At 41.5% G+C, this 25,930-nt stretch overlaps 1 protein-coding gene across 6 annotated transcripts in view; it reads left to right on the forward strand.

Annotated features, from left to right (window-relative positions):
* znf827 (zinc finger protein 827) overlaps nt 1-25,930 on the forward strand; it is a 146,329-nt gene that overhangs the window by 23,611 nt on the left and 96,788 nt on the right. For 5 of the 6 annotated variants that reach the window (XR_013576464.1, XM_078540985.1, XM_078540955.1 and 2 more), the window contains exons 2-5: nt 5,771-6,784; nt 8,361-8,533; nt 10,874-11,366; nt 21,408-21,644. Coding sequence is in view for 5 of the 6 variants with exons in the window: in XM_078540985.1 (XP_078397111.1) it covers nt 5,771-6,784; nt 8,361-8,533; nt 10,874-11,366; nt 21,408-21,644 (1,917 nt within the window). In the remaining variant the exon portion in view is untranslated. The remainder of the gene's footprint in view (nt 1-5,770; nt 6,785-8,360; nt 8,534-10,873; nt 11,367-21,407; nt 21,645-25,930) is intronic. The other variant, XM_078540960.1, reaches the window with a different exon arrangement.

The raw sequence follows: 25,930 nt of genomic DNA on the forward strand, positions 1-25,930 counted from the left end.
AGAACCTGCAATAATAATAGACAGATTGAGTGGAAATGTGCTGCTTACACCCAATTTTGAGGTTAGCTCAATTCACATAACTTCAGTTGCAGATTTGTACAAATTGAGGGAGCATCCTTGTGGAGGGAGTGGAAAACTCCTGTGTAAATGAAATTTTAAGGCAAGGGGATAACTCAAGGCAAGGGAAGTCAAGTGAATGTTAGAATAGGAAACAAAATTCTTGGCAAAGGTCAAAGTACCTCAACTCATCAATGGCCTTTACCTCAATTGAAGGGAGAAGGGACTGACAGGCAAAAGTGAAAGGAGAGGGAATCCAAAGTGCATGCATAAGTTTGAAGGCAAGTAGGTCAACAGGTCAACACCAGACTCCCTGTTTGGTTGCTGAAAGTGATGTTGCATGTGAGCAGGGTGGCATTTCTGGCACTTGCTGCTATCTTCATAGGGTATCACTGCCTGGAAGAAGGATCTAAGCTTCATGCCATAGCTGACCATTGCTGTCACTGGATATGCAATACTTTTGCTGCTTGGTAGATGTAGGTGTTCTTGCAATAGATGTGGGAATGTGAGGAAGAACTTGTTTACACAGCAGATGGTAATGGCCTGAGTTACAATGATGTTTCTATGATTATCATGTTTTAGGATTGTATCTTCTGATTTGTAAAAGGGTGAGAGTTTGAGACCGTCTATAAATTCAGGGTAAATGAGAAGGGTCATGTGACCTGTGCTGGAATTGACTTGACTGTAAAAGTTGGGTGATAGTAATGATCCAGGGAAAGACACAAATTATGTCACAAAGAGAGGTGACCAATATTTACATTTGAGGACAGCCACAGCTGTTGCTATGTCCACAATCAAAAGACTTCAAGTCCCCTGAAACCCATAAAGTTGTTACTGGTATCAAGGTTGGAAATAGCTGTGCTGAAACCTGTCCCTTTGTTACCAAGATGAAAGGCTGTTGTGCTCTGAGATAGCGCCATCTCCAAGTTGAAATGTTAATGAGCTAAGGTGTTTCCCAGTGCCATGGAGAAGGGGATAGGGAAAGACACTTTAGGAATAAACCCAGGAATATTACAGAGACAGTTGCAGCTTTGGTCTTGTGTCGCCTGCAGTTGAGGGAGCAAAATAGAAAAATGTTAACCAGGTCTGCACCTTAAGCAGAGAATATACTAACTATATCGTTCACTGTGCAGAATGCAGGTGGGAGCTCGCGCTCAGTTTGGAGACAGAGTTCATAAGGGGGAAAAATGGCTGGAAGATTTATCTAGCTTGAAGCTAGAGGAAGAAATCTACAGTACCACTCAATGAAAAGCATTTCATCTTGGGAATAGACAGAGAGAGAGAGTCTACCAGGAGCTTTAAAGCGGCTATGGGAACAGACTGGGAGAAAGCAGTCTGCCCAAAGCAGGGACGAGGAGTGCAGAGGCCATTAGGAACCAGGGTGTTCCTAATTTTTAGATCGTTGAGCATGAATGCAGTGAAGCCCAAGCTTGAGCTGAGAAGCCCACAGTCACAAGGTTTTGAAGGAAAGTTGGGGGGGTCACTTAGCTAAAAACTAATGGAAGGATCCCCATGAAATCTCATACCTCAGAGAATAGCTGGAACACAGACTTAAACTCAGTGAATTCCGGAGATCTGTGGCATACTTGTTTTGATTCCGGAAGAAGTGAATGAACCCTCAAGATTGTAATGCATAAAGAAACTCTTAGGTGGAATTAGGAAGTAAAAGGGAAACTGGATTAAAATTTAGACAAACTTTAGTGTTGTTAGTAGTAGTTGCTTTGTTTAATTTTTTAATATATGGTCAAGTTTGTTTTTGTTAGAAACGTGAAATCTTGTGGCGTAATTCTTCCATTTGATCACCGGGGTATTCGAATTTCTCTTTTAAACGTTAATAATCTCTATGGAGATCATAACTGGAGCTCACTGTGTGGGTCTTGGAAGTGAAGACGATCAATGATTTCAAAAGGAAATTGGATGGGCACTATAATAAACTTGCAGGGCTATGGGAATAAAGTGGGGGAATGGGATTGAATGGGTTGCTCTGCGGAAAGCTGGCATGGACTTGATGGACTGATTGGCCTCCAATGCCAAATTGTGTCCAGTTCTGGGCATCACATTTTAGGAAGAACATGAAGGTATTAGAGGAGGTGCAGAAAACATCGACGGGAATGGTTCCACGGATGAAGAAATTCACTTACGTAGATAGGGAGATTATGTAAAGGCAAAGCTGGGACTGTTCTCCTTGGAGAAGAGAAGGTTGAGAGGAGATTTGATGAAGGTATTCAAAATCATGAGGGGTTTGGACAGAGTAGAAGGGAGAAATGGTTCCTATTGGTGGAAGGATGAAGGAAATGGTTCCCATTGGTGGAAGGATCAAGAAAGATCAAGAGGGAAGATGATAGTATAGTAGTAATGTCACTGGACTAATGCAGAGGTCTAGGCTTAGTGCTCTGGGGACACTGATTCAAATCCTACCACAGTGGCTGGTAGAATTTAAATTCAGTTAATAAATCTGGAATATAACGCTAGCCTCAGTAATGGTGATCATGAAACTATCATCAATTGTTGTAAAAACCCATTTGGTTCACTATTGTCCTTTGGGGAAGAAATCTGCCATCCTTGCCTGGTCTGGTCTACATGCGACTTCAGACCTACAGCAATGTGATTGACTCTTACCTGCCATCTGAAATGGCCAAGCAAGCCACTCAGTTCAATGGCCAGCAAATGCTGGTCTTGCACGCAATGCCCACATTCCATAAAGGAACATAAAAAACAAGAGGGCACAGATTTAAGGTTATTGGCGAAAGAAGCAATGGTGATATGAGGAAAAGCATTTTAAGCAACAAGTGGTTAGGATCTGGAGTGCACTGCCTGAGAGTGTGGTGGAGGAAAGTTCCCTTTTAAATGCCTCAATTGAATTGTTATCTGAAAAGAAAAAAGTGTGCACTGCCATGGAGAAAAGCTGGGGCAGTGGCAATAGGTGAATTGCTCCTGCAGAGGGCTAGCCCTGGCACAATGGTCCGAATGGCCACCTCCTGTGATGTAATCATACTGTGATTCTATGATTTTGAGCTGACAAGGCTCTCTCTTTGGCTGTCTACTGATTTGGGCTATGTTAAGAGTTTCCTTTTGTCCTTGCCAGAATATTTAATGGGGCCTACAGTTAGAGTTAGTGACACTTTGCAGGGCAGCCAGTCAAGATTATGCTACTGCTGTGCTTTCTTTCAGGCAGTGTTAGTGAAAGTATGACTCCTTGTGATTGGAGTGAGAGTAAACATCTAATATTAGTCAGTCAGGAGTTCATATATTTGTGGTAACCTCCTTGTCCCAGCTGCTTTTAGGGCAAGGAGTCACTGTATTTACTAATTTTTGAACCACAGCTAAGCTTTCATTTCCTTTAGTCTAGATTTTGTTTTAGTTTGGTGGATCTCTTGTCATTTCATATTTGATAGTCATTAATGTGACAAATGTTGAGAGATGATAGAGGAGTTCACTTTTTGAAGTCTGACTTTTTGGAAAAATAATAAACTTTACAAAAGAATCACTTTATCCAATAACTGCTCTGCCAAATTTGAGTCATGGATTTTGCTCATTCCCAACCAGAGGAAGTTATGATCATTGACCTTTTATGGCAATAGAGTAATGACCATGTGTTTTTGATACTTAAAATTACATCAAAAGGGAAATCACAACTATAGAAACCATCTCTGCATTTAGTAACAGTTAAAATTAGATAAATTAGATGTGGAGAAGAAACCATTTATGATATGTGGATTTCATTGTGCCTTCAACTCTCATGATGACAGTAAGAAGCATTGCCATAAATTCACTTCATAATTGTTGAATTTTATTCACAGCTTTTACATAGTCTTTACCTTAACCAATGGAGAACTTCCTGGGAAATGGCTAGTGTACTCTCAGTTATTTGTACTCTCCTTGGTGCATCAGCGTTACCACTCTATTGTATCCTGCTTCATCCAACAAAGGTCAATATGATGGGGCTTTTGTTAGCATCGAATTGTAAAATCTTGCGATTTGGGGCATCGTGCCAGTTCTGTTGAAAGAGCTGTCTAATTAGTCGTCCTCCTCTACTCCTTGCCCATAGCCCTGCAATTTTATTTCCTCTTCAAGTATATATTCAATTCCCTTTTGAAAAAGTTACTATTGACTCGGTTTAAACCACCTTTTCAGGCAATACATTTCAAATGGCAAAAATTCACTGTATAACATAAATTATTCATCTTGTTGCAGTAGAATGATTCCCCCTTTTTCCACCTCTTGACTAACCGCAACAAGATAGGTTTTAAAGAAGTGTTTTACCCCTTGTGTGCTGTGACTCTCAAGAAGGCATAAGACAGGCTTTCTCGTAAGTTTTTTTAAAATTCATTTCTCAGCACCTGAAATGTAGTTGCAACAACACCCTCTCACTGTTTCACACAAGACCCTGTAAAGAAAAATGATTGCAAAAGAGGTAGAATGCACTTAAATTTCGTAAACAGCCCAAAAAAGTCACTTTTACTCTTATTTTCTGAAATGATAGCTGGGATCGTTACAGGTCTGATGATTCTCTTTTGGTTCACTGAAAACTGTGGAGGTTGGTAGTTTCTGGTGATAAATTTACAGTGGCTTACTTCTGGCAACAGTAGACTTCTGGTTTAGTTTTGCAGATCAGTAGGTACAAGGATAGCCCCACTTTCTCTGCCTGTTAGAGGATGCTAGGCAGGGTCCTTTTGTTGGGTGGGATCTCTTCTGTCTGTGGTCTCTCTCCCAAACTGACTGACATGGGCTGCTCCTCAAGATGTGAGTTAATATGGTGTTTCTTAACATAAACTGGTTTCCTTCATGTAACCATAGTACCGGTGTTCCCATCATGCACATAAATGGCCCCTGATGACGTCAGCATTGACACACAATGGAAGTTTGAAGCTCAGCCATATGCACTTTCATGTGATCCTCACGCCTATTTTGTGAAATTTCAGTCTGTGGCCATTGTACATTTGTTACGATAGACGTTTAGACAATAATAGTTATCAAGTCCTCAGGAGAGATCAGTTGCATTTTTAATTTCTGGAATGTCCAGAAAATTGTTTACATTTTAATGACCTGACCATGCAAGCAGGCTATGTAAAGTATGCATCTTTTTCTTAAATTCGCAGGCATAACTATGTGGGAAAGGCAATCTCCCCGTGGTTCCAATTATCTTAAACATGTGCCCTTGTTACCAACCTCCTGCCAGTGGAAGCCATTTTTTTATATAATCTAACAAAACTCCTCTTAATTTTGAACATCTCAGTTGACTTCTCCTTAACCTTCTCTGCTCAAAAGAGAACAATCCCAGCTCCTCTAGTCTCTCCATATAACTGAAGTTCCTCATCCCTGAAATCATTCTAGTATATCTCCCTGCATCCTGTGAAAGGCTTTGACGTTCTTCCTAAAATGTGGTGTCCAGAATTAGGCACAATACTTCAGTGGAGGCCTAACCAATGAATAGTAGTAAACGGCAGCAGAAAGTTTGTTTTCAGGTTGGATAAAGCTGCAAAGAATGCAATAATGCAATTATTTGATAGCTTTTTGTGGATTTAAACAAATCAAGTGGGATGGTTCTTGAATTCTGGGAATATATTTAATCTTTAGTTTTCTTCTAATGTATCAGACAATTAAGGGCAGATAAATTACCCCATGGGGAATGAGAACATTTAAACAGTTCACAGTTGTTTCAATAACAGTGTCATGGAATATGTGACTGGTAAATTTTCCATTTCATTTCAAGATGGAAATGAAGATGAAGCAGGAGGAGAACTGGGCGAAGAGGAGAATTGGTTCGAAAATGCCTCTGAAACTCCTTCTGAAATCTCCTATTTAGATGTACAAGAAGACCTTAATATATCACCTGGGGACAAGCTGCAAGAACAAGAAACTTCTCCAGAAAGCTCCTTGGGGAGCACAACTCCCATAAGGAACTCCTTGGAATTGCTAGGTTCTGAAAATGATCGGTTCAAAGACACCCTAGAAAAACAGGATGTGTTGTCACCTGTTCCGTCACCGCTATTGCATGAAATGGGAACCCAAGTATTACATAAACCTATGAGTAGCAATTTGAGACGTCTGTTGGAGGCTGGGTCAATCCGTGCCGACCCTGGTCTGGGAGCTACAGAAAAAGATGATTCTGCAGTTGGCCTTGGTTCGGCTTTGCCTTTGTCACCAACTTCCCCTCATGCTCTACAACTAAGTGCTCTTGCTAGGAAGCTAGCTGCTAAACAGGAGCAAAGTAATCATTGTAGTCCAAGTAACAATTTTATGTGGAATCAGGATATTTGGCTGCAAAATTCGTCATCTTGTAGTTTATCACCTGTTTCAGCTACACAGAAGCTTAAGGCTGCTGCAAATGCTGTTCGTCTGGACAAAAGTCTTTCAAGGGAAGAGGAGCCAGTGAGATATAGTCCATACTCATCGCCTTATAGCCCTATACAAAAGCAGTCTGCTAGTTCTGCACTGGCTGCTCTCTCCAAGAAAGTTAGTGAAAGAAGCCTGTCTTCTGCTCAAGATCATAAGCGTCCAGGAAGTACTTTCCTTTCTCTGGCCTCAATGACCTCATCAGCTGCCCTACTAAAAGAAGTTGCAGCTAGGGCTGCCGGGAATATGTTAGTTGAGAGGAAAGATCAACTTATCCCAGGAGATACCTTACAATCTTTGGAAGTGAAACAAGAAAAACTGATTGCATCAGTTCCAGTCGAAATGCTATTGCCAACATCCAAACAGAAGACTATGAAATCTACCAATAAAGGTACGTGCTGTCAAAAGTATATTATTTGAAATTCAAATGTGAAAGTGGTTTCCTTTCTTGATGTATGTGTATCTTTTATAAATTGACCTTTTTTGTCTTGTGTATATGTATTTTAGTTTTACCTTGAAGCAGATCTGCTGGACTGTATGCCCTAAAGTGAGATGTTAACAGTAGACAGGTACCTATGTTAGAGCTATCCTGAGGTAACCAGGAAGTGTAGTTTGAGAGGAACCCTTGGGTCTTTTATATGTATGTAATAGTTCTGCATGTGAACCTAGGCAATGAATGTCAGTAGACTATTTGATATTGGAGTGCAGCACAGCCCGAGTTTTCCCACCACAGGTGCTGGAACAATATCCAACAGATACAGGGAGATGAGAGTTAAAATGGAGCTAGCATTACTATAAAATTACAAATTTATTATTTTTGCTCCCACTGCAGGTTGTCTGTTAACAGAGAAAGTTGTCAGATTATTTGTTCAACGTCTATCTTGGATGAGCCCCTATTTCCTCCAGTTAAGCTTTGGGAACGCTGATGATATCATCTTTGACCCTCCACCACACTCCATACCTTTGCCACCAATTCCATTCCCCATCCCAGTCATCGACTCAGGCTGCAACCTCCAGGCTGTAACTCCAACACCCATTCCACCCTTAGCTGAGCTTCCAAGCTCTAAGAAAGATTGTCTATTTCCATCTCACTGACCACTTGCCTCTACCTCTGCCTCAGCTCACCTGCTGTTGAAAACTCATCCATCTCTTTAGCATCTCCAAACTTGACTATTCCAGTGCTCCTCTGGTTGGCCTCCCATCCTGCACTCTGTAAACTTTAGCTTATCTTAAACTCTGCTGCCTGTATTTTGTGCTGCACCAAGGCTCGCTCACCCATCACCCGTGTCCTCACTGACTTACGTTGGTTTCTGGTCCTCCAGTGCCTCAAATTTTAAATTCTCTTCCTTGTATTTAAATCCCTTCATGGCCTTGCCATTTCCTATTTCTGTAACCTCCTCTCGTCCTCTCAAACCCCCCAATCCTTTGACTCTGTCCTCTTGTGCACCCCTTCCCCTATGCCCCCACCATTGACACCCTCTAGACACCCAAGGCTGCACACTCTGGAATTCCCTCCCTAAAACCCACTGTCTTGTCACCTCCCTCTCTTCCTTTGAAGTCCTCTTTCTTGACCAAGCTTTTAGTACCCATCCCAATATCACCACCTTTGACTTGGGATACATCTTTTGCTTGCACCTCTGAAGCTTCTGGCGATGCTTTATCTACATTAAAGGCGCTGGATAAGTGCAAGTTGTTGTAATTAAAAATCAAACCCTGTTATTCCAAACTATTGCTCACAAATCAGAACGGGGATCATTTCTTAGTGTTGGAAAGAGTACCTTAGTTGGTCTGTAGCACAGGAGAAATTATAGCAGATGTGTACATTATGCAGAAAATGCAATCAAGAAAAGGCTTCAATAATTTTGCGTGAGGTAAAGAGGAAACCTTTGATATCTTGCTGATCTGTGGTCTAGATCGAAGTGTACTACTTCAGTGAAAATTATTTGAAGTTTTATTTTCCACTACAGTTTCTGAGGAAGAGGGAGGAAAATCTTTCCAGTGTCCAATTTGTGGCCTGATTATAAAACGCAAAAGCTACTGGAAGCGCCACATGGTGATTCACACAGGGCTAAAAAGTCACCAGTGTCCACTCTGTCCATTCCGCTGTGCACGCAAGGACAATCTCAAATCACACATGAAGGTACAATGAAGTGAGGACGTAGTTTTGTAAATCTAAATTCATTCCTTTATTAACAACGAGTTTTGCTGGTGAAAGCTGATTGAATTTGCATTCCCACTGTTCTTTCCTGTTGAATTTTGGAATGCAATGTAAATATTTTGAATAAGTAAAGAGATGGAACTTCAGTAACTGCTGACAATTATTAAGATTTAAACTTCATTTCAATCTTAGAATGTGAATAGTCAGAAGGCTATTCTAAAGTTTCTCCAAAGCAATTCCTACACATAAGAACTAAAGAAATAGGAGCAGGAACAGGCCATTTGGGCCCAGAAGAGGTGGCTGTTTAAATGTGGTCCTAAAACTAAGATTGCACAGAATTTAAAAGAATGACAAACTATAGGTGTATTTTATCTTAATCTGCAGAATGGAAAATTACCACTTCCATCCAAGTTTCTCCCCTGCCACTCTCCTGAACATATTTGAGAGGTACAGGTTAGCTTATGCCTCTTGTAAAACTTAATGAGTAGTCAACAAGCTATTTGATTTGGGTGGGGATTTTATTTGAGCTGGATTCTGTCTTCACATGTACATGCTCCACTTCACCCTACCACAGCCCAACAGGGGTTGCTGCACTGTGATCAATGGTGAAAGCTCTGCCTGTTTTCCAACCCCCACTGAGCCAGGGGCATATTGCTATCCTGGTGGTGAATATTTAACAGCACAGATTGGAGAATGCAGTGTATATTTAACTGGGTAATAAACCCGAGCATGTAACTAAAATTTGACTCTGGGAACTTGGGAGGAAAAAAATAGGTTTTTGATTTGAAATTTGAACTGAAAATCGAGCGTTTCTTCTTTCTGTAAGAAAACAACTGCAAAATAGCAGATTGAAAATATTCAAATATTATTGACCAGTATTTTTAACATGCTTACCATAGTTTTTTTCAGTATTTATAATTAATTTATGGTAGAGTGCCATGATTTTGATTAATTAATATCTAGAGTATCAAAGCAAAAATCTATGCCAGGAATAAAATGGTTATTGTTATGCTTCATTAAATGACTCAATTTAATTTCACAAAAAAGGCCAGCCAATCTACAATAGCCACATTGGTGGTGTTTTCTGATAACCTTTGTGTGTGTGAACACTGGAAGAGCTGTAAAAGTGTGCACATGTACAATATGTAGATTCTTTAATAGCTGCAGTTGACTGTACAAAGCCAATAGCTACAGAGAGCTAAGAGAAAAGATCATAAAAAAGTCGGATGACTGTTTCTTCTGATAAAATACCGTAGGTATGAAGTTGGTTAAAATGCAGCATGGTTTAACTTCTATGAAAATGGACATACTGTGAAAGCTCAGGACCAACCAGCTGTGTCATAGAATGGCAGGACCTGGCTATACTCCCTGAATTCTTTTTCCACTGTTTTTTTCAATCTTGGAGCTATTGTTAAAGTGAGAACATGAACAGGGGATACCTGTAGTATTGTTGGCATGGAGAATAGAAGGAAGAATTAGCTTCTCACGTTCGGTTTCGAAACAGCTTTGGCAGATCTGCGAGTAGGTCACAAATCTACTTTTGAACAGGGGGGTGGTCTACAGTGCAGGGCAATACAACAAAATGGGGGAAATGCCTTAAAACAAACTTTGGCTTCACCAACCAAAATATCATCTTTTTACTGGTTGCACTATGAGTAAACTTTGAAATTAATAAGATGCACATATTTATTTAGTATAACTTGTTTTCTGTAAACTGCAATTATAATCTTCAAAACAATGCTTTTGTCTTGGAAGATGAGAATAAAACTTCTGTCACGTGACACAACGATGTGCAGCTAACCTCGGTGGATGTCGTGTTTTATTATTTTTTTGAAACTTGGTTTTAAATGGGAATTTTGCACAATATAATGGCTCGTACCATTTCAGGCAAATTGATTTATGTGAATTTTTGGTGTTCCTTTGAGTTCATCAGACCCCCGCCCTCCCCACGACCTTGTAACACCCCCCCCCCCCCCCCCAACATCTGTTTTCTGTATAACAGATTTGTCTTTTCCGTTGACATTAGAAAGCCTCTTGTTCAAATTGTTTTTCAAATAGATTTTTCTATTTTCACCACTGATGCTAGGTAAAGTCACAGCTAATCAATTATATAGGAATTTGAGACTGGATTTGTTGTAGCCTTTTTTGTTGATTCACCCAGCACATTTGATTCTTTGGCTTGAGTAGATTGTTTCTTTCAATGAAATGGCACTCTAAAGGGAGCGTGTCAGTGTTTTATTAGGAAGGGGCTAGGGCAAAGGTTTATATTGGAAGCTTTTATCATGTTCTCGCGTTCCCTTTTCAAACAACTTTGTCAATCAGCAGGTTCATCAGCACCAGGACAGAGGGGAAACATTCCACTGTGAGCTTTGCCCTTTCACCTCGTCTCGTCATTTCAGTTTAAAACTCCACATGCGCTGTCATCAGCACTTTCCCAGAACAGAGGTGAAGGTCAAAGAAGAGATTACTGAATCTGAGGTCAGACGGACACTTTCTAATGAGGCTGCTGATAAGAAGAAAAAGGGTACAGGATTACTTGAGAATACATTAAAAATTCAGGACCATCTTTTGTATGAAACAACAGCAGAAAATTACAAGGGAACTGCTATTCCACTGAAACCAGTTAAGGAAGAACCCAGTGATGTGAATGTCACCAGTGTGTCACTACCAGATAGTCATGTGTTTGGCAAAAGACCAGGAGCAATACAGCAGGGAGCAACAAATCCATCAGAACCATCTGACCTTACAGCTACCCAAAAAGTGTTTCCCTTTAGCCAAGACATTTCTGCGACAGATTTTCTTCTGAAGTTATCAGGTATTTCAATTTTCTGTACTTAAACATTGTTTTTTCTTCTTTTCTTTGGTAGTTTTTAACCCTTTGAAGACAGTTGTCTCAATTTATGATTGAAATAAAAAATCAGAACTGTTATTTGGGTATTCTTGAATTGAAAAGGAGGTAATCATGGTTTGTGTATTTCTGCCATATCTAGTAAGTGAGTCCATTTGGGAGTGAAATCAGTGAGAATTTGGAATTCTCTGCCCCAAAAGGCTGTGAATGTTGCATCACTTGAAATGTTCATGCCTGAGTGATAACTTTTTGTCAGTTCAGAGATATAGATCAAAGACAGGTTGAAGGACAGATCAACCATTTATGGAATGGTGGAATAGGCTTGAGAGGCTGAATGGCCTACTCCTACATATGAATTAGGAACAGGAGTAGGCCACTCAGCCACTTGAGCCTGCTCCGCCATTTAATAAGATCATATCTGATCTGATTGTAACCTCAACTCCACATTCCCACCTACCCCCAACCTTTCACTCCCTTGCTTATTGAGAATCTATCTACCTCTGCCTTAAAAATATTCAAAGACTCTGCTTAGACCACCTTTTGAGGAAGAGTGTTCCAAAGACGCATGGCCCTCTGAGAAAAGAATTTCTCCTCATCTGTCTTGGATGGGCGACCCCTTAATTTTTAAACACTGGCCCCTGGTTCTAGATTCTTTCGCGAGGAAACATCCTCTTCACATTCACCTTGTCAAGCCCCTTCAGGATCTTGTATGTTTCAGTCAAGTCACATATTGCTGTTCTAAACTCCAGTGAATGCAAGCCTAGCCTGTCTAATGTTTCCTCATAAGGCAACCCACCCATTCCAAGTATTAGTCCAGTAAACCTTCTCTGAACTGCTTCTAAAACATTTACATCCTTCCTTAAATAAGGAGACCAATACTGTATATACTAATTCAGATGTGGTCCCACCAATGCCCTGTGTAACTGAAGCTTAACCTCCTTACTTTTGCATACTTTCAATGCTTCTCACAATAAATGATAACATTCTAACAGCTTTCCTAATTTCTGTATCTGCATTCTAACCTTTTGCGATTCATGCAGTAGGACACCTAGATCCCTCTGCATCTCCAAGCGCTCAATCTCTCACCATTTGAATAATATCCTTCTTTGTCCATTTTGGCAGAGAAAAAAAAAATTTCATATTTTCCCACATTATACTCCATTTGCCAGATCTTTGCCCACTCACTTAATCTATCTATATCCCTTTGTAGCCTCCTTATGTCGTCTTCACATCTTTCTTTCTTTCTTGTCTTTGTGCTATCAACAAATTTAGCAATGCTATCTTCATCCAAGTCATTTATTTAAATTGTAAAAAGTTGAGGCGCCCAGCACTGATCCCTGTGGCACATCACCATTACATCCTGCCTACCAGGAAATTATACTTTTATGCCTACCCTTCATTTCCTGTTAGCTAGTTTTATGACCGAGGCAGTTGGTAAAGCTGAGTCATTTAAAAATCCTAGAGGGAAACTTTAAACAACTGTCATAACCTATAATTTTAAGTGTTATGTTTGAGATGCGACTCTAAATTCAGGAATCAGACCACTAGTTCTCGAGGTTTTACATTAAACTAAGTGAAGCACTTTATTAATTTACACAGGCTAAAATATACATACACATGGCTACAAATTACTACTATCATACCTTTTAACAAATTCCCAAACTAACCTCCATTAAGACAACAGCAACCCATAGACTTAACCAGACACCAGACAAAACATTTTCACCTTACAAATTCAAAAATGAGGTCCTTTTCACTTTGGTTCCTATGGAGAGAGTTAGAGGCTTACAGCTGCTTTTGACCTCACATTGCCTCTGCCCTGTACACCCGAAAACAGTTGCTTTGTTATATCTACCACCACTGATTGGATACAAATTCTCATTGTCTCACCAGCCTCTTTGAACTCCACCTTTTAACAATGAAACCCCTTTCATTGTACCAATTTTATTAGTAATATAAACATATTGCTTGGTAGCTGCTAGATAGGTATCATTTTCACCCACTTCTTGAATGTTCTATTCAAAAAATGCAAATACACACTACCTCTCTTATATATCAAAACTCGTACACATCAAAGCATCCAGACTAGCTGGCTTTAATCCAATTAAGACGCATCCACACACTAAACCTTTATTTTAAAAGAAAAATATTTTCCAAAATATTATATACATTGGCTAGCTGTCATGAGCTATTAAACTTCTGTCCATGCCAATATGTTATCCTCTACACCATGAGCTTTTATTTTTCGCAATAACCTTTGATGTGGCACCTTATCAAATGCCTTCTGGAAATCTCAGTACATCCACTGGATCCCCTTTATCCACAACACATGTGACTCCTTCAAAGAACTCCAATAAATTGGTTAAACATGATTTCCCATTCATAAAACCATGCTGACTCTGCTTGATTACCTTGAGTTTTTCTAAGTGCCTTGCTATAACGTCCTTAATAATAGTTTCTAACATCTTCCCTATGACAGATGTTAAGCCAACTGGCCTGTGGTTTCCTGCTTTCCGTCTCCCTCCCCCTTTGAATAAAGGAGTTACATTTGCTATTTTCCAAACTTACCCAAATCTAGGGAATTTTGGAAAATTAAAGCCAACGCATCATCTATCTCCCTAGCCGCCACTTTTGAGACCCTAAAATGAAGCCAATCAGGACCCGAGGACTTGTTGGTCCGCAGCTCCAACAATTTGCTTGGTACCACTTCCCTGGTGATTGTAATTTTCTTGATATCCTCCCTCCCTCCCATTTGCTGATTTCCTACTCCTGTTCCTATTGAAGTGTTCAATTTTTTCTCCCAAATTCAAAGTGTTATTGATATAATAGTCCAGGTCTTAAGGTCACCGGCGAAGTCGTGGTGTGCAGACGCTGACTGCATTAAAAAGTTCTTGCCTACTTTTTTCATGGGCTGCAATGGGAACTTGCTCTCCCAGCTGCAGCATAAATCCATCGGAGAGATGAGCAGGGGGCTTGGTGCTGAGGTGCAATCCAGTGATGAGGGCAGAACCTATTCAGGCAAACTGCAAGTTCCAGATTCAAGCGTGAAGACCATAAGACATAGGAGCAGAAATTAGGCCATTCGGCTCATCGAGTCTGCTCCGCCATTCAATCATGGCTGATTAGTTTCTCAACCCCATTCTCCCGCCTTCTCCCCGTAACCTTTGATCCCCTTACCAATCAAGAACCTATCTATCTCGGTCTTAAATACACTCAATGACCTGGCCTCCACAGCCTTCTGTGGCAATGAATTCCATAGATTCACCACTCTCTGGCTAAAACAGTTTCTCCTCATCTCTGTTCTACTTTGCTCTGAGGCTGTGCCCTCGGGTCCTAGTCTCTCCTACTAATGGAAACATCTTCCCCATGTCCACTCTATCCAGGCCTTTCAGTATTCTGTAAGTTTCAATCAGATCCCTCATCCTTCTAAACTCCATCGAGTATAGACCCAGAGTCCTCAAACGTTCCTCATATGTTAAGCCTTTCATTCCTGGGATCATTCTCGTGAACCTCCTCTGGACCCTCTCCAGGGCACATCCTTCCTGAGATATGGGGCCCAAAATTGTTCACAATATTCTAAATGTGGTCTGACCAGAGCCTTAATGGGCTCTCCAGAATTTGTGGTGTGGTTGTGGGCCTCAGTAGCAGTGAACATCTCGGTGTTTGCTACAGTAAGTCCTCCCTTAAAGTTGTGGTTGCGTTCCTGAAAATCACGACTCTAAGTAAAATGAATCATTGATTCCTATGGGAACCTATGTCAAAGCCAGAGTTAGGTACCTTCAGACTTCTCTCGCCCAGAAAAAGCAACATACACGTTGAAATAAAAACAAAAAGCTGAAAAAACTCAGCAGGTCTGGCAGCATCTATGGAGAGAGAAACAGAGTTAACATTGAGTCTGAATGACTCTTTCTCTCTCCACAGATACTGCCAGACCTGCTGAGTCTTTCAGCATTTTTCTGTTTCTTTTTCAGATTTTCAGCATCTGCAGTATTTTGCTTTTATTATACAAGTTGAAATACTGTACCAGACATGTGCAGCACTGCATTTCTTGCTGAAATATTTTGCAGAATAAAATGCATTACTGCAACACAATTAAATTCTTTAACAAAAATCACATTGCCGTACTTTTAGATTGATCAGGCTCCATCTAGTGGCAGAAGTTGGTCAATACAGGTAGCAGCTGAAGCCCTGACTACTTGCACCAACCAACTTCTACCACTAGATGGAAGCCAGGACTTCTGTGCGAGTTCAGAAGCAAAGCTAGGAGCAGAGCCAGAAGTGGGGAGCCACTGAAGAACAGACCCAGAGGGCTAAGGTAAGAACAAAGGCCGGGAGTCGGCAAGGGTGGGAGCGGAAGGAAGAGGGAATGATGGAGAGGGCGGAAGCACTGTTGGAAAAGTCATGTGAGGACCCAGAAGAGGAAGTCTATGGCAAACGATGGTCATGTGAAACTGGCAACATTAATTGAGTGTATTGACATTATTTTATTAACAATGTTAAAGTGAAACAACATTGTGAGCTGACTTTGAGCAAGAACCTGCTGTTTTGCGACCTCAAAAGAAGGCCCAATATGTTTTACTATTGTGTAAAAAGGCAAATAGCTCATCTTATTCCTTCACTCTGTCAGGACAACTTCACGTCAGGAGTTATTTGATATCTTCTGTTGATGAAATTTTAACAAACCTTTCTCAGAAATCTTAAGATCTTTCAGTAAGAACTTGCCATTAACCCAGATTTGTGTTCCTGTTTTATGGCCTTAGTTTTTAACACTGTAAAATATTGTATATCCTATCAACAGGAGCTTGAATCTTATTTCTGTTATGGTGCTGCTGTACCTTGATTGCCAACTATTTGGGGTTATGAAATGTTGTGGGGTATTTAGTATAATACTTTTTACGGTGCTTAAAAAAAACTTCCAAAACACTGACCTATATTATGTCTGACAGTATAATTAATAATGGATGGGATTAGTGCAAGTGTTGCATTTGTGGTGGGGCCAATCTAGAGGTCCTAATTTCCATTCTGTCTTCCAATTTTACAATAAAATTTGCTATGCCTATAAATGGCACCACTGATACATTTGCAATTGCGTAAAACCAAATTAAGTATACATGAAATGGTAGTTAGAGTTTTCAAAAGCTGCCTGCTGCTATATAGAAGTTGAATTGATGTGAGGAGTGGGATGGGGGAAAGAATTAGATTGTTATCAACTTTAGATATTTTGAACTTAAATTTATTTTGAATAACTATAGCTCAATTATGGCATGTAAATTTATGAAAAAACTAGGGGACTGGAGAGATGCAGTGAATCCAATGCAGTGGGGCCTTCATCATGAGACATAAGGCTAGGGGATGAGGGCAAGGGAAGAGCACATTTCTGATAAATAAATAATGGTATTTGGCAGATGATGAGAATCTCCAAATTTTAGCCTTGTATATATGTTATAGCTTTCTAAATATAGTACAGCAAACCCCTAGGCATAAGATTAAACACGAATGTAACACAAGCAGCAAACTTACTTCATTCTTTATTAGGCTGAGAGGTTGGTCAGAGAGGAGGCAATTGATGCAAGTCTTGCATCATGGAAGGCTTTGTCCTGTGAAAATTTGGATAGATTGGGTTGTAGATAATGGCCCAGAACATCCATTCCCCAGTGGGGTTGTACCCAGGAGGTACCCCGGAAGATGCAGGGGACCCACCCCACCAGTAGTCCCCGTGCAAGGTCTGCACAGGATTTGGCTGGGAACTTCAAACTTCCAACAGGCTATTGCCCTGCACTGGGAATCATCCGATACTTCAATTTAAATTGTAGACTTCGGATGGTTCCAACTCTCGTAGCAAAATAGGTACCCAGGAAAAGTTAGAAGGTTAAAAACCGCTATGGTACTATTCCACTGACCCCCACGACAACCCCCACCCCCCTCAAACAACCAGCACCCTCTGACCATACTCTTGACTATCCTCCCCCACCCCACCATCCTATCCATTTACCTTATACATTTACTTCCTCCCTGGCTTCTTAAAGTGCATTTAAACAGAGGGACCTTTAGCTAACATAGAAACAGAAAATAGGAGCAGGAATAGGTCATTCGGCCCTTTGAGCCTGCTCCACCATTTAGTATGATCGTGGTTGATCCCCTATCTCAATGCCATACTCCCGCTCTGCCCCCATACCTCTTGACGCCTTTAGAGTCTAGAAATCTAAGTATTTCCTCAAATATGTTCAGTGACTTGGCCTCCACAGCCTTCTGTGGTAGAGAATTCCACAGGTTCACCACTGAGTGAAGAAGTTTCTCCTCATCTCAGCCCGAAATGGCCTACCCTGTATCTTGAGATTGTAACCCCTTGTTCTAGACCCTCCAGCCAGAGGAAACATCATCCCTGCATCCAGTCTGACCATTCTGCCAGAATTTTATACATTTCAATGAGATCCCTTCTCATTCTTCTAAACTTCAATGAGTACGGGCCTAATCGACCCAATCTCTCTTCATACGACAATCCTGCCATCCTAGAAATCAGTCTGATGAACCTTCGTTGCACTCCCTCTATGGCAAGTATATCCTTTCTTGGGTAAGGAATCAAAAACTGAGCATAATACTCCAGGTGTGGTCTCACCAAGGCCCTGTACAGCTGCAGTAAGACATCCTTGCTCCTGTACTCAAGTCCTCTTGCAATGAAGGGCAACGTACCATTTGCCTTCTTAACTGCTTGCTGCACCTGCATGCTTGCTTTCAGTGATTGGTGTACAAGGACACCCAGGAACCTTTTGTACATCAACTTTCCCAATCTATCACCATTTAAATAATACTCTGCCACCCTGTTTTTCCTACCAAAATGGATAGCTTCACGCTTATCCACGTTATACTGCATTTGCCATGTATTTTCCCACTCACTCAACCTGTCTAAATCACCTTGAAGCCTCTTAACACCCTCCTCATCGTTCACATTCCCACCAAGTTTCATGTCATCAGCAAACTTGGAAATATTACATTTGGTTCCCTCATCCAAATCATTGATATATATTGTGAATAGCTGGGGCACAAGCACTGATCCCTGCGGTACCCACCAGTCACTGCCTGCCATTCCAAAGCAGACCTATTTTCCCTACTCTGTTTCCTGTCTGCTAACCAATTCTCAATCCATGCCAATGTATTGCCTCAATCCCATGTGCTTTAATTTTACATACTAACCTCTTATGTGGCACTTTATCAAAAGCTTTCTGAAAATTCAAATACACCCTATCCACTGGTTCTCCCTCATTTATTCTGTCCGTTATCTCCAGTAGGTTTGTCAAACATGATTTCCCTTTCATAAATCCATGTTGACTTTGTATAATCCCACTGTTATTTTCTAAGTGTCCTGTTATCACAACCTTTATAATAGACTCTAGCATTTTTCCCTCCTACTGATGTTAGGCTAACTGGTCTGTAATTCCCTGTTTTCTCCCTCCCTTTTGTAAATAGTGGAGTTACATTTGTCACCCTCCAATCTGCTGGGTCTGTTCCAGAATCTACTGAATTTTGGAAGATGACAACCAACGCATCCACTATTTCCACGGTCACCTCCTTCAGCACCCTGGGATGTAGATTATCAGTCTCTAGCGATCTACCAGCTTTCAGTCCCATTAATTTCTCCCCCTTTTTTTGAGAAATACTAATTTCCTTCAATCCCTCCTTCTCACTATATTCTTGGTTCCTAGCAATTCTGGGAAGTTATTTGTGTCTTCCTCTGTGAAGACAGAACTAAAGTAGTTGTTTAATTGCTCTTCCATTTCCTTGTTCTCTCTTAAATTCTCCCATTTTGGATTGTAAGGGACCTACATTTGCCTTCACTAATTGTTTTATTTTTCCTTACTTATAGAAGCATTTATAATCTGCTTTTATGTTCCTTGCAAGTTTACCCTCATTCTCTCTTTTCACCCTCTTAATCAATCTCTTGGTCTTTCTTTGCTGAATTCTAAAAAAAAAAATGCTCCAAATCCTCAGGCTTGCTACTTTTTCTAGCAATTTTATATGAATGCTCTTTGGATCTAATAATATCCTTAATTTCTTTTGTTAGCCATGGTTGGGCTGCTTCTCCTGTTGTGTTTTTGTGCCAGAAAGGAATGTATAACTGTTGCAATGCATACGTTAGTTCCTTAAATACTAGCCATTGCTACCTACCTTTTAATGAAGTTCCCCAATCTGCTTTAGCCGACTCGCGTCTCATACCTTCATAGTTTCCTTTGTTTGGATTTAGGACCCTAGTTTCAGATCGGACTACTTCACTTTCCATCCTAATGAAGAATTCTATCATGTTATGGTCATTGTCCCCTAAAGAACCCCACATAACAAGATTATTAATTAACCCCTTTTCATTGCACAGTACCAAATCTAGGATAGCCTGTTTTCTAGTTGGTTCCTAGACTTACTGGCCTAAATAAATCTCAGACTCCAGGAATTCATCCACCACAGTATTATTGCTAATTTGGTTTGCCCAGTTTATATGTATATTGAAGTTATCCATGATTACTGTTGTACCCTTGTTACATGCATCTCCTAATTTCCTGTTTAATGCCATCCCCTACCTTATCACTACTGTTTGGAAGCCTATAGACAGCTTGCACTAATGTGTTCCGCCCCTTGTTGCTTCTTAGCTCCACCCAGATTAATTCTACATCTAGATTTTCTGGGCCAATATCCTCTCTCTTTGGACTGATTTCATCTTTTAATTACAACACCACCTCACCTCCTTTTCCCTTTTGCCTGTCCGTCCTAAATATTGATTACCCTTGAATATTCAGCCTGAGCCTTGGTCACCCTGCGGCCATGTCTCCATAATCGCAATCATATCGTACCCGTTTACATCTATTTGCATTGTTAATTCATGTACCTTATAGCAAATGCTCAGTGCATTCAGATACAGTGCCTTTAGGCTTGTCTTTTTAACATTTTTACACTTTTTTTGTACTTTGGCTTTTTTTGCTGCCAGCCCTTGATTCCTCTGCCTTCCACTTTTGCTTTCTACTTTTCTGTTCTTCATTCCTATGTTTGTCTCCCGGCTCAGGTTCCCATCCCCTTGGCACTCTAGTTTAAACCCTCCCCCACAATACTACAGAATTTCCCTGTGAGGATATTGATCCAGTCCTGCTAGGATGCAACCCATCCAGCTTGTACAGGTCCCATCTACCCCAGAATCGGCTCCCAATGCCTCAGGAATCTTACACCCCTCCCTTCTACACCATCTCTCCTGCCACATGTTCATCTGGCCTATTCTCCTATTCCTGATCTCACTAGCATGTGGTACTGGGAGTAATCCTGAGATTATTATCTTTGAGGCCCTGCTTTTTAATTTATTTCCTAATTCCCTATATTCTGCTTGCAGGATCATACCCCTCTTTTTACCTATGTCCTTGGCACTGATATGGACCACGACCTCTGGCTGTTCACCCTTCCCCTTCAGAATGTCCTAGAGCTGCTCAATGAATCTTTGACCCTGGCACTAGGGAGGCCTGGTGTCACGTCTGCAGCCACAGAAATGCCTATCTGTTCCCCTTACGATAGAATCCCCTATTACTATCGCTCCCACTCTTTTTTGTCTCTTCCCCACCGCCACCCCCACCCCCTGCACTGTGCAGCTGAGCCACTTGTGTTGCTGCATTCCCCTGAGAAACCACCTCTCCCAGCAGTATCCAAATTATGGGAGGTGCACCCCAAAATGCATTCCCGGAGGCAAGCCTGTAAGTCATCCTTTCTCTGTTTAAACATGGAAAGAGAAGACACTTTGGTGAAGTACTAAAGGGCTTCTATTGCCCTTGGAACTGTGCACTATTACGAGTCACCAGCTTGAGCGTGTGTTTTTTATTGGAATCAAAAATACCAAATCAGGCCCTACACAATGAGGATAACATTTGCACTAGATTAAATATCGGTAGGATAGCCCATAACATAGTAAATGCACTGTGCCTGTAAAGGACAACCATAACCTATGATGCTGTACTCATGTGTTTTGCTCTTTTCAATTAACAGCTGGAAACCAAAGGGGGACTTTAACTCCAAAGTTTAAAGTTAAAGATGAGCCGAAAGAGAGGTCACCGCCTGACCCTATTCTGTCACCACAATCAGGTTACCTATTTGGTAACGAGTCCCCAGCGAAGCAGGAGCCTCCTGAGAAGTCAAAGATGTCTGAAGTTACTGCTGCTTCAGAACTGTTCAGCCAGGATATGTCTTGTAAGGTGGCATCAGAGCTGCTGTTTAAACTGTCAGGTACTTCTCTCAAATCTTCTGTTGGTTTTAAATGTATCACTTGATCTTTTGCACCGATGAATGAATAACTTGTTTATTTTTGGTTTTGAACAGATTTGTTCTGGTATGCTGTAGAACAATACCTTGAGTGTTAGACCTATCATTTAGTATCATGTAGCAGGGATGGGTGCAACTTTGAGTGCTGATTCAATGCCCACCCAAGCCATGTTGAGAAGTTGAATGGCTTTGCTAACTTTCTGGGAGAAAGGGCATGAGGAGGAGGAGAAAAAATGGAAAGTCATACTTGAATAGCACCTGGTGCCTTCAAGGAAATGGTTACCAAATGGTCATTGATGGTCTGGAGCCTTACCTGTCTTATAATGTATTGAGCCAAGTGGGCAAAAAAGAAAAAATTACGAAGAAAAACAGGCTAATGGAGAAAAAGTTGATTTTTTAAAAACCTTATTTTAATACATTACTCATGTTCCCATAGTTCATTTTCTTGTTTCTTCCCATGCTCTGTCCATCAATTGGGCTCTGTTTGCAGATTTACTCTGCCACTTGAATTAGGTTTTCGAAGGTTGAACGAAATGGGCACTTCCCAAAAGGTTTGTCCTGTCCGCCTATGTTAGCGAGAAGCAACAGATCACGCTGGGGTTTTTATCAAATATAGCCAGCAATCTAGCTCTCTTATCTATCTTCTGGTTTACTCTATCAAAAGATTCAGCTTGGAACTACCATTTTTGTGCTTTTGTGTCGATGCTGAGAAATATGAATCAGTAACTCCACTGGTTAGAGTAATGTCCAGCACAAAGGAAAATGGTTGTGGTTGTTGGAGGTCAATCATCTCAGCTCCAGGACATAACTGCAGGAGTTCATCAGGGTAGTATCCTCAGCCCAACCATCTTCAGCTGCTTCATCAATGTCCTTCTCTCCATCATAAGGTCAGAAGTGAGGATGTTAGCTGATAATTGCACAATGTTCAGCACCATTCGCAACACCTCAGATACTGAAGCAGTCCATGTCCAGATGCAGCAAGACCTGGACAACATTCAGGCTTGGGCTGATAAGTGGCAAGTAACATTCAAGCCATACAAGTACCAGGCAATGATCATCTCCAACAAGAGAATCCAACCATTTCCCCTCAGCATTCAGCGACATTACCATTGCTGAATTCCCCAATATCAACATCCTGGGGTTACCATTGACCAGCATCTGAACTGGACCAACCATATAAATACTGTGGCTACAAGAGCAGGTGAGAGCATCTTTCCTCCTAACTCCCCAAAGCTTGTATGCCCAAATAGATGGTGTTGCCATGGGATCCCCTCCAGGCCCAGCTGCCACAAGCATCTTTGTTGGGTTCCATGGGAAACATGCCTTCGATGGAATGACACCTAACCTCCTACCCATTTCATATTTCCAGTATGTGGATGATATTTTCACTATATTTAAATCGGCAGCTGAATATAATAATTTCCTTGCATGTCTTAATGGGCTCCATCCTGCTCTCAAATTCACCTTTGAATTGGAGCAGTCAAATAAACTCCCCTTCCTTGACGTACTAGTTGAGAAATCTGCCAGGGGGTTCTCTACCACGGTCTACCGCAAGCCTATCTTCACTGGTCAATACACGCATTGGGATACTTGCAGTTCCACACTCTATACGATTGACCTTATCGGCAACGTTGTAAATAGGGCCCAAGCCATTTGCTCACCATGCAAGCTTGATGCTGAAATAGGCTGCATCAAAGGCATCCTGCAGGATAATGTCTACCCTGATCAGATCATTTTGTGCCGTATATCATGCAAATTTATGAATGGACCCAAGGCCATCACTTTTGGTCCTGAAAAGTGCCCAGTCTACATCGCCTTACCCTTCCAGGGTAATCGATCACAAAAATGTGAGCAACAGGTGAAGCTAACTGTTTCACGCAGCTACTATGCAGTTGCGCCATGATAGTATTCACCACTAACAGGATGCTGCCTTCAAGCCAATAAGACATTCTGCCTATCACACAAATGAGTAATGTGGTACATGAATTTCAGCGCCAGTGTGATGCTAGATTTGTAAACCATACATCCCAAAGACAGTCGGATCATATCAAACAGCATGCCCCAGCCGCTGTTTGCAACAGACAAAGTACTACAGACCGTACTCAACCAGCCTGTGCTTGCACAGCTCAAAACACTGTCCAACATTAGATGATTCCACAATTGGACAACATTTGCTAAATAATCTTCAGTGTGCAATGTGCTTTATGGGGAGGCGGTGGCATAGTGGTATTGTCACTGGACCAGTGTTAAAGAGATCCAGAGTGATGCTCTGGGGACCTGGGTTCGAATCCCACCATGGCAGATGGTGAAATTTGAATTCAATAAAAATCTTGAATTAAAAGTCTAATGATGACCATGAAACCATTGCCGATTGTCATAAAAACCCATCTGGTTCACTAATGAAGGAAACCTGCTGTCCTTACCTGGTCTGGCCTACATGTGGCTCCAGACCCACCAGCAATGTAGTTGACTGTTAAATGCTCTCCAAATAAGAGCAGTTAGGGATGGGCAATAAATGCTGGCCTAGCCAGCGACGCCCAAATCCCATGAATGAATGAATAAAAAAATGAATTACACTGACAACCAATATAAGATTCAGTTGGGCTCAGTGTGGCGCATTTGCGTGTACTGGAAGCTGCATATATTAATACACAAGGCCCTGTTCTTTGCAGGCAGACAGAATATGTTGTGCCTGGTTGCCCCTGTTTCAGCTAAACAAAATATTTGACCAACCATTTGCTGACTCAATGCGTTGACCAATCGGGGTCAAGCTGCCTGGTTTAAATTTCAGACAATGCTTGTTTTTCTTTGTTGATTGAAAAAAAAACTTGCCTGTGTTTGCTAAAGCAGAGGGCACATTTCCTGCACATACATAGTGGTAGCGCCTGTGACATCAGAGCCAGTAACATGCTAGGCATCTGTTTGCAATAAAGATGGTGGAGATCTTTGCAGAGTCCTCTCTGGCCAGTGCAGAGGAGCTTCGAGGACTGAGGAGAGGGCTCCTCTTGATGGATACACCTTTGTTAGCAATGCTGCTGGTAAGAGGTGGGCATGCTACTTTTGCAGAAGCGATGGTCCATCTGTTCAGTTTTCTGCCAACACGAGATAACCATGCAAGATGGCCGCTGATATCTGTCTACGCATGTGCGTTTGGCTGTGCATGCGCAGAATCCTTTGCCATCATTTGCAGGCTACACAGTGCTGGTTGGAAGCCATTCACCCAGTTTCTGAGCCCCGTGGCAAACGGGGCACATACTCCCTGCAGGGGAGGCTTCTGATTCCAGGGATCAGGATGGGGAGGGAAGGGAGCCCAGGATGGGGAGAGAAAGGAGCCTTCTGATCCACCTGGTGAGAGCTGCAATACCATTAGCAGCTCTGGGGCTTGTTTCTCCTAGGACAGCACATTTAAGCAGGCAAATGATGGAATGCAGACTTAATTACACACCTTCCCTTCCACACCACAGAAATACGCTACTATGACAAAATGATTTATTGGAAGAAAGATACCTTCCCAAAAGCATGAGGTAAAAAGGCAAGAAAAATGTTAGGGAAATCAATTGGGATAAAGAAAACTGTGGGACCCCTGAGAGACTCTGCTGCTGGCACTGTAATATTTGCAATTCCAAGGCCAGTGATCACCGTGATCACCATGCATGCACCCTGCTGCACATTGTCCCCTATAAAGATGGCAGCCACACATACAACTACGCAGGCATGGCGTTGGCAGCAAATGCAGCCAAAATTACTTCACATGCACTGTGCAAAGTTTTCAGTGTTAGTTTTGGTTGAGAATTATTTTTCGATCGCTAGTGTCTAAGCATGCGGTTTTCTTGACCTCCCTTGGGACCTGCTCTGAGCCTTAGAGTTAGCATTAAAAAGTTTTAAACCCAAGTTCCATTCATTTGCATTGATCCAACGTTGTTGACGCTATTTAGGGGTGTGTACCATCTACAAGATGCACTGCAGCAACTCACCCAAGACCCCTTCAGCAGCACCTTACAAAGCCGTGACCTCTACCACCTAGAAGGACAAGGGCAACAGATGCATGGGAACACCACCACCTGTAAGTTCCCCTCCAAGCCTCACACTGTTCTGACTTGGAAATATATTACCGTTCTTTCACTGTTGCTGGGTCAAAATCCTGGAATTCCCTCCCAAACAGCTCTGTGGATGTACCTACACAACATGGTCCGCAGCGGTTCAATAAAGTGGCTCACCACCACCTTGTCAAGAGCAGTTTGGGTTGGGCA

Source organism: Cetorhinus maximus, chromosome 1 (genome assembly GCF_964194155.1).
Source record: "Cetorhinus maximus chromosome 1, sCetMax3.hap1.1, whole genome shotgun sequence".
NCBI classification, from domain to species: domain Eukaryota; kingdom Metazoa; phylum Chordata; class Chondrichthyes; order Lamniformes; family Cetorhinidae; genus Cetorhinus; species Cetorhinus maximus.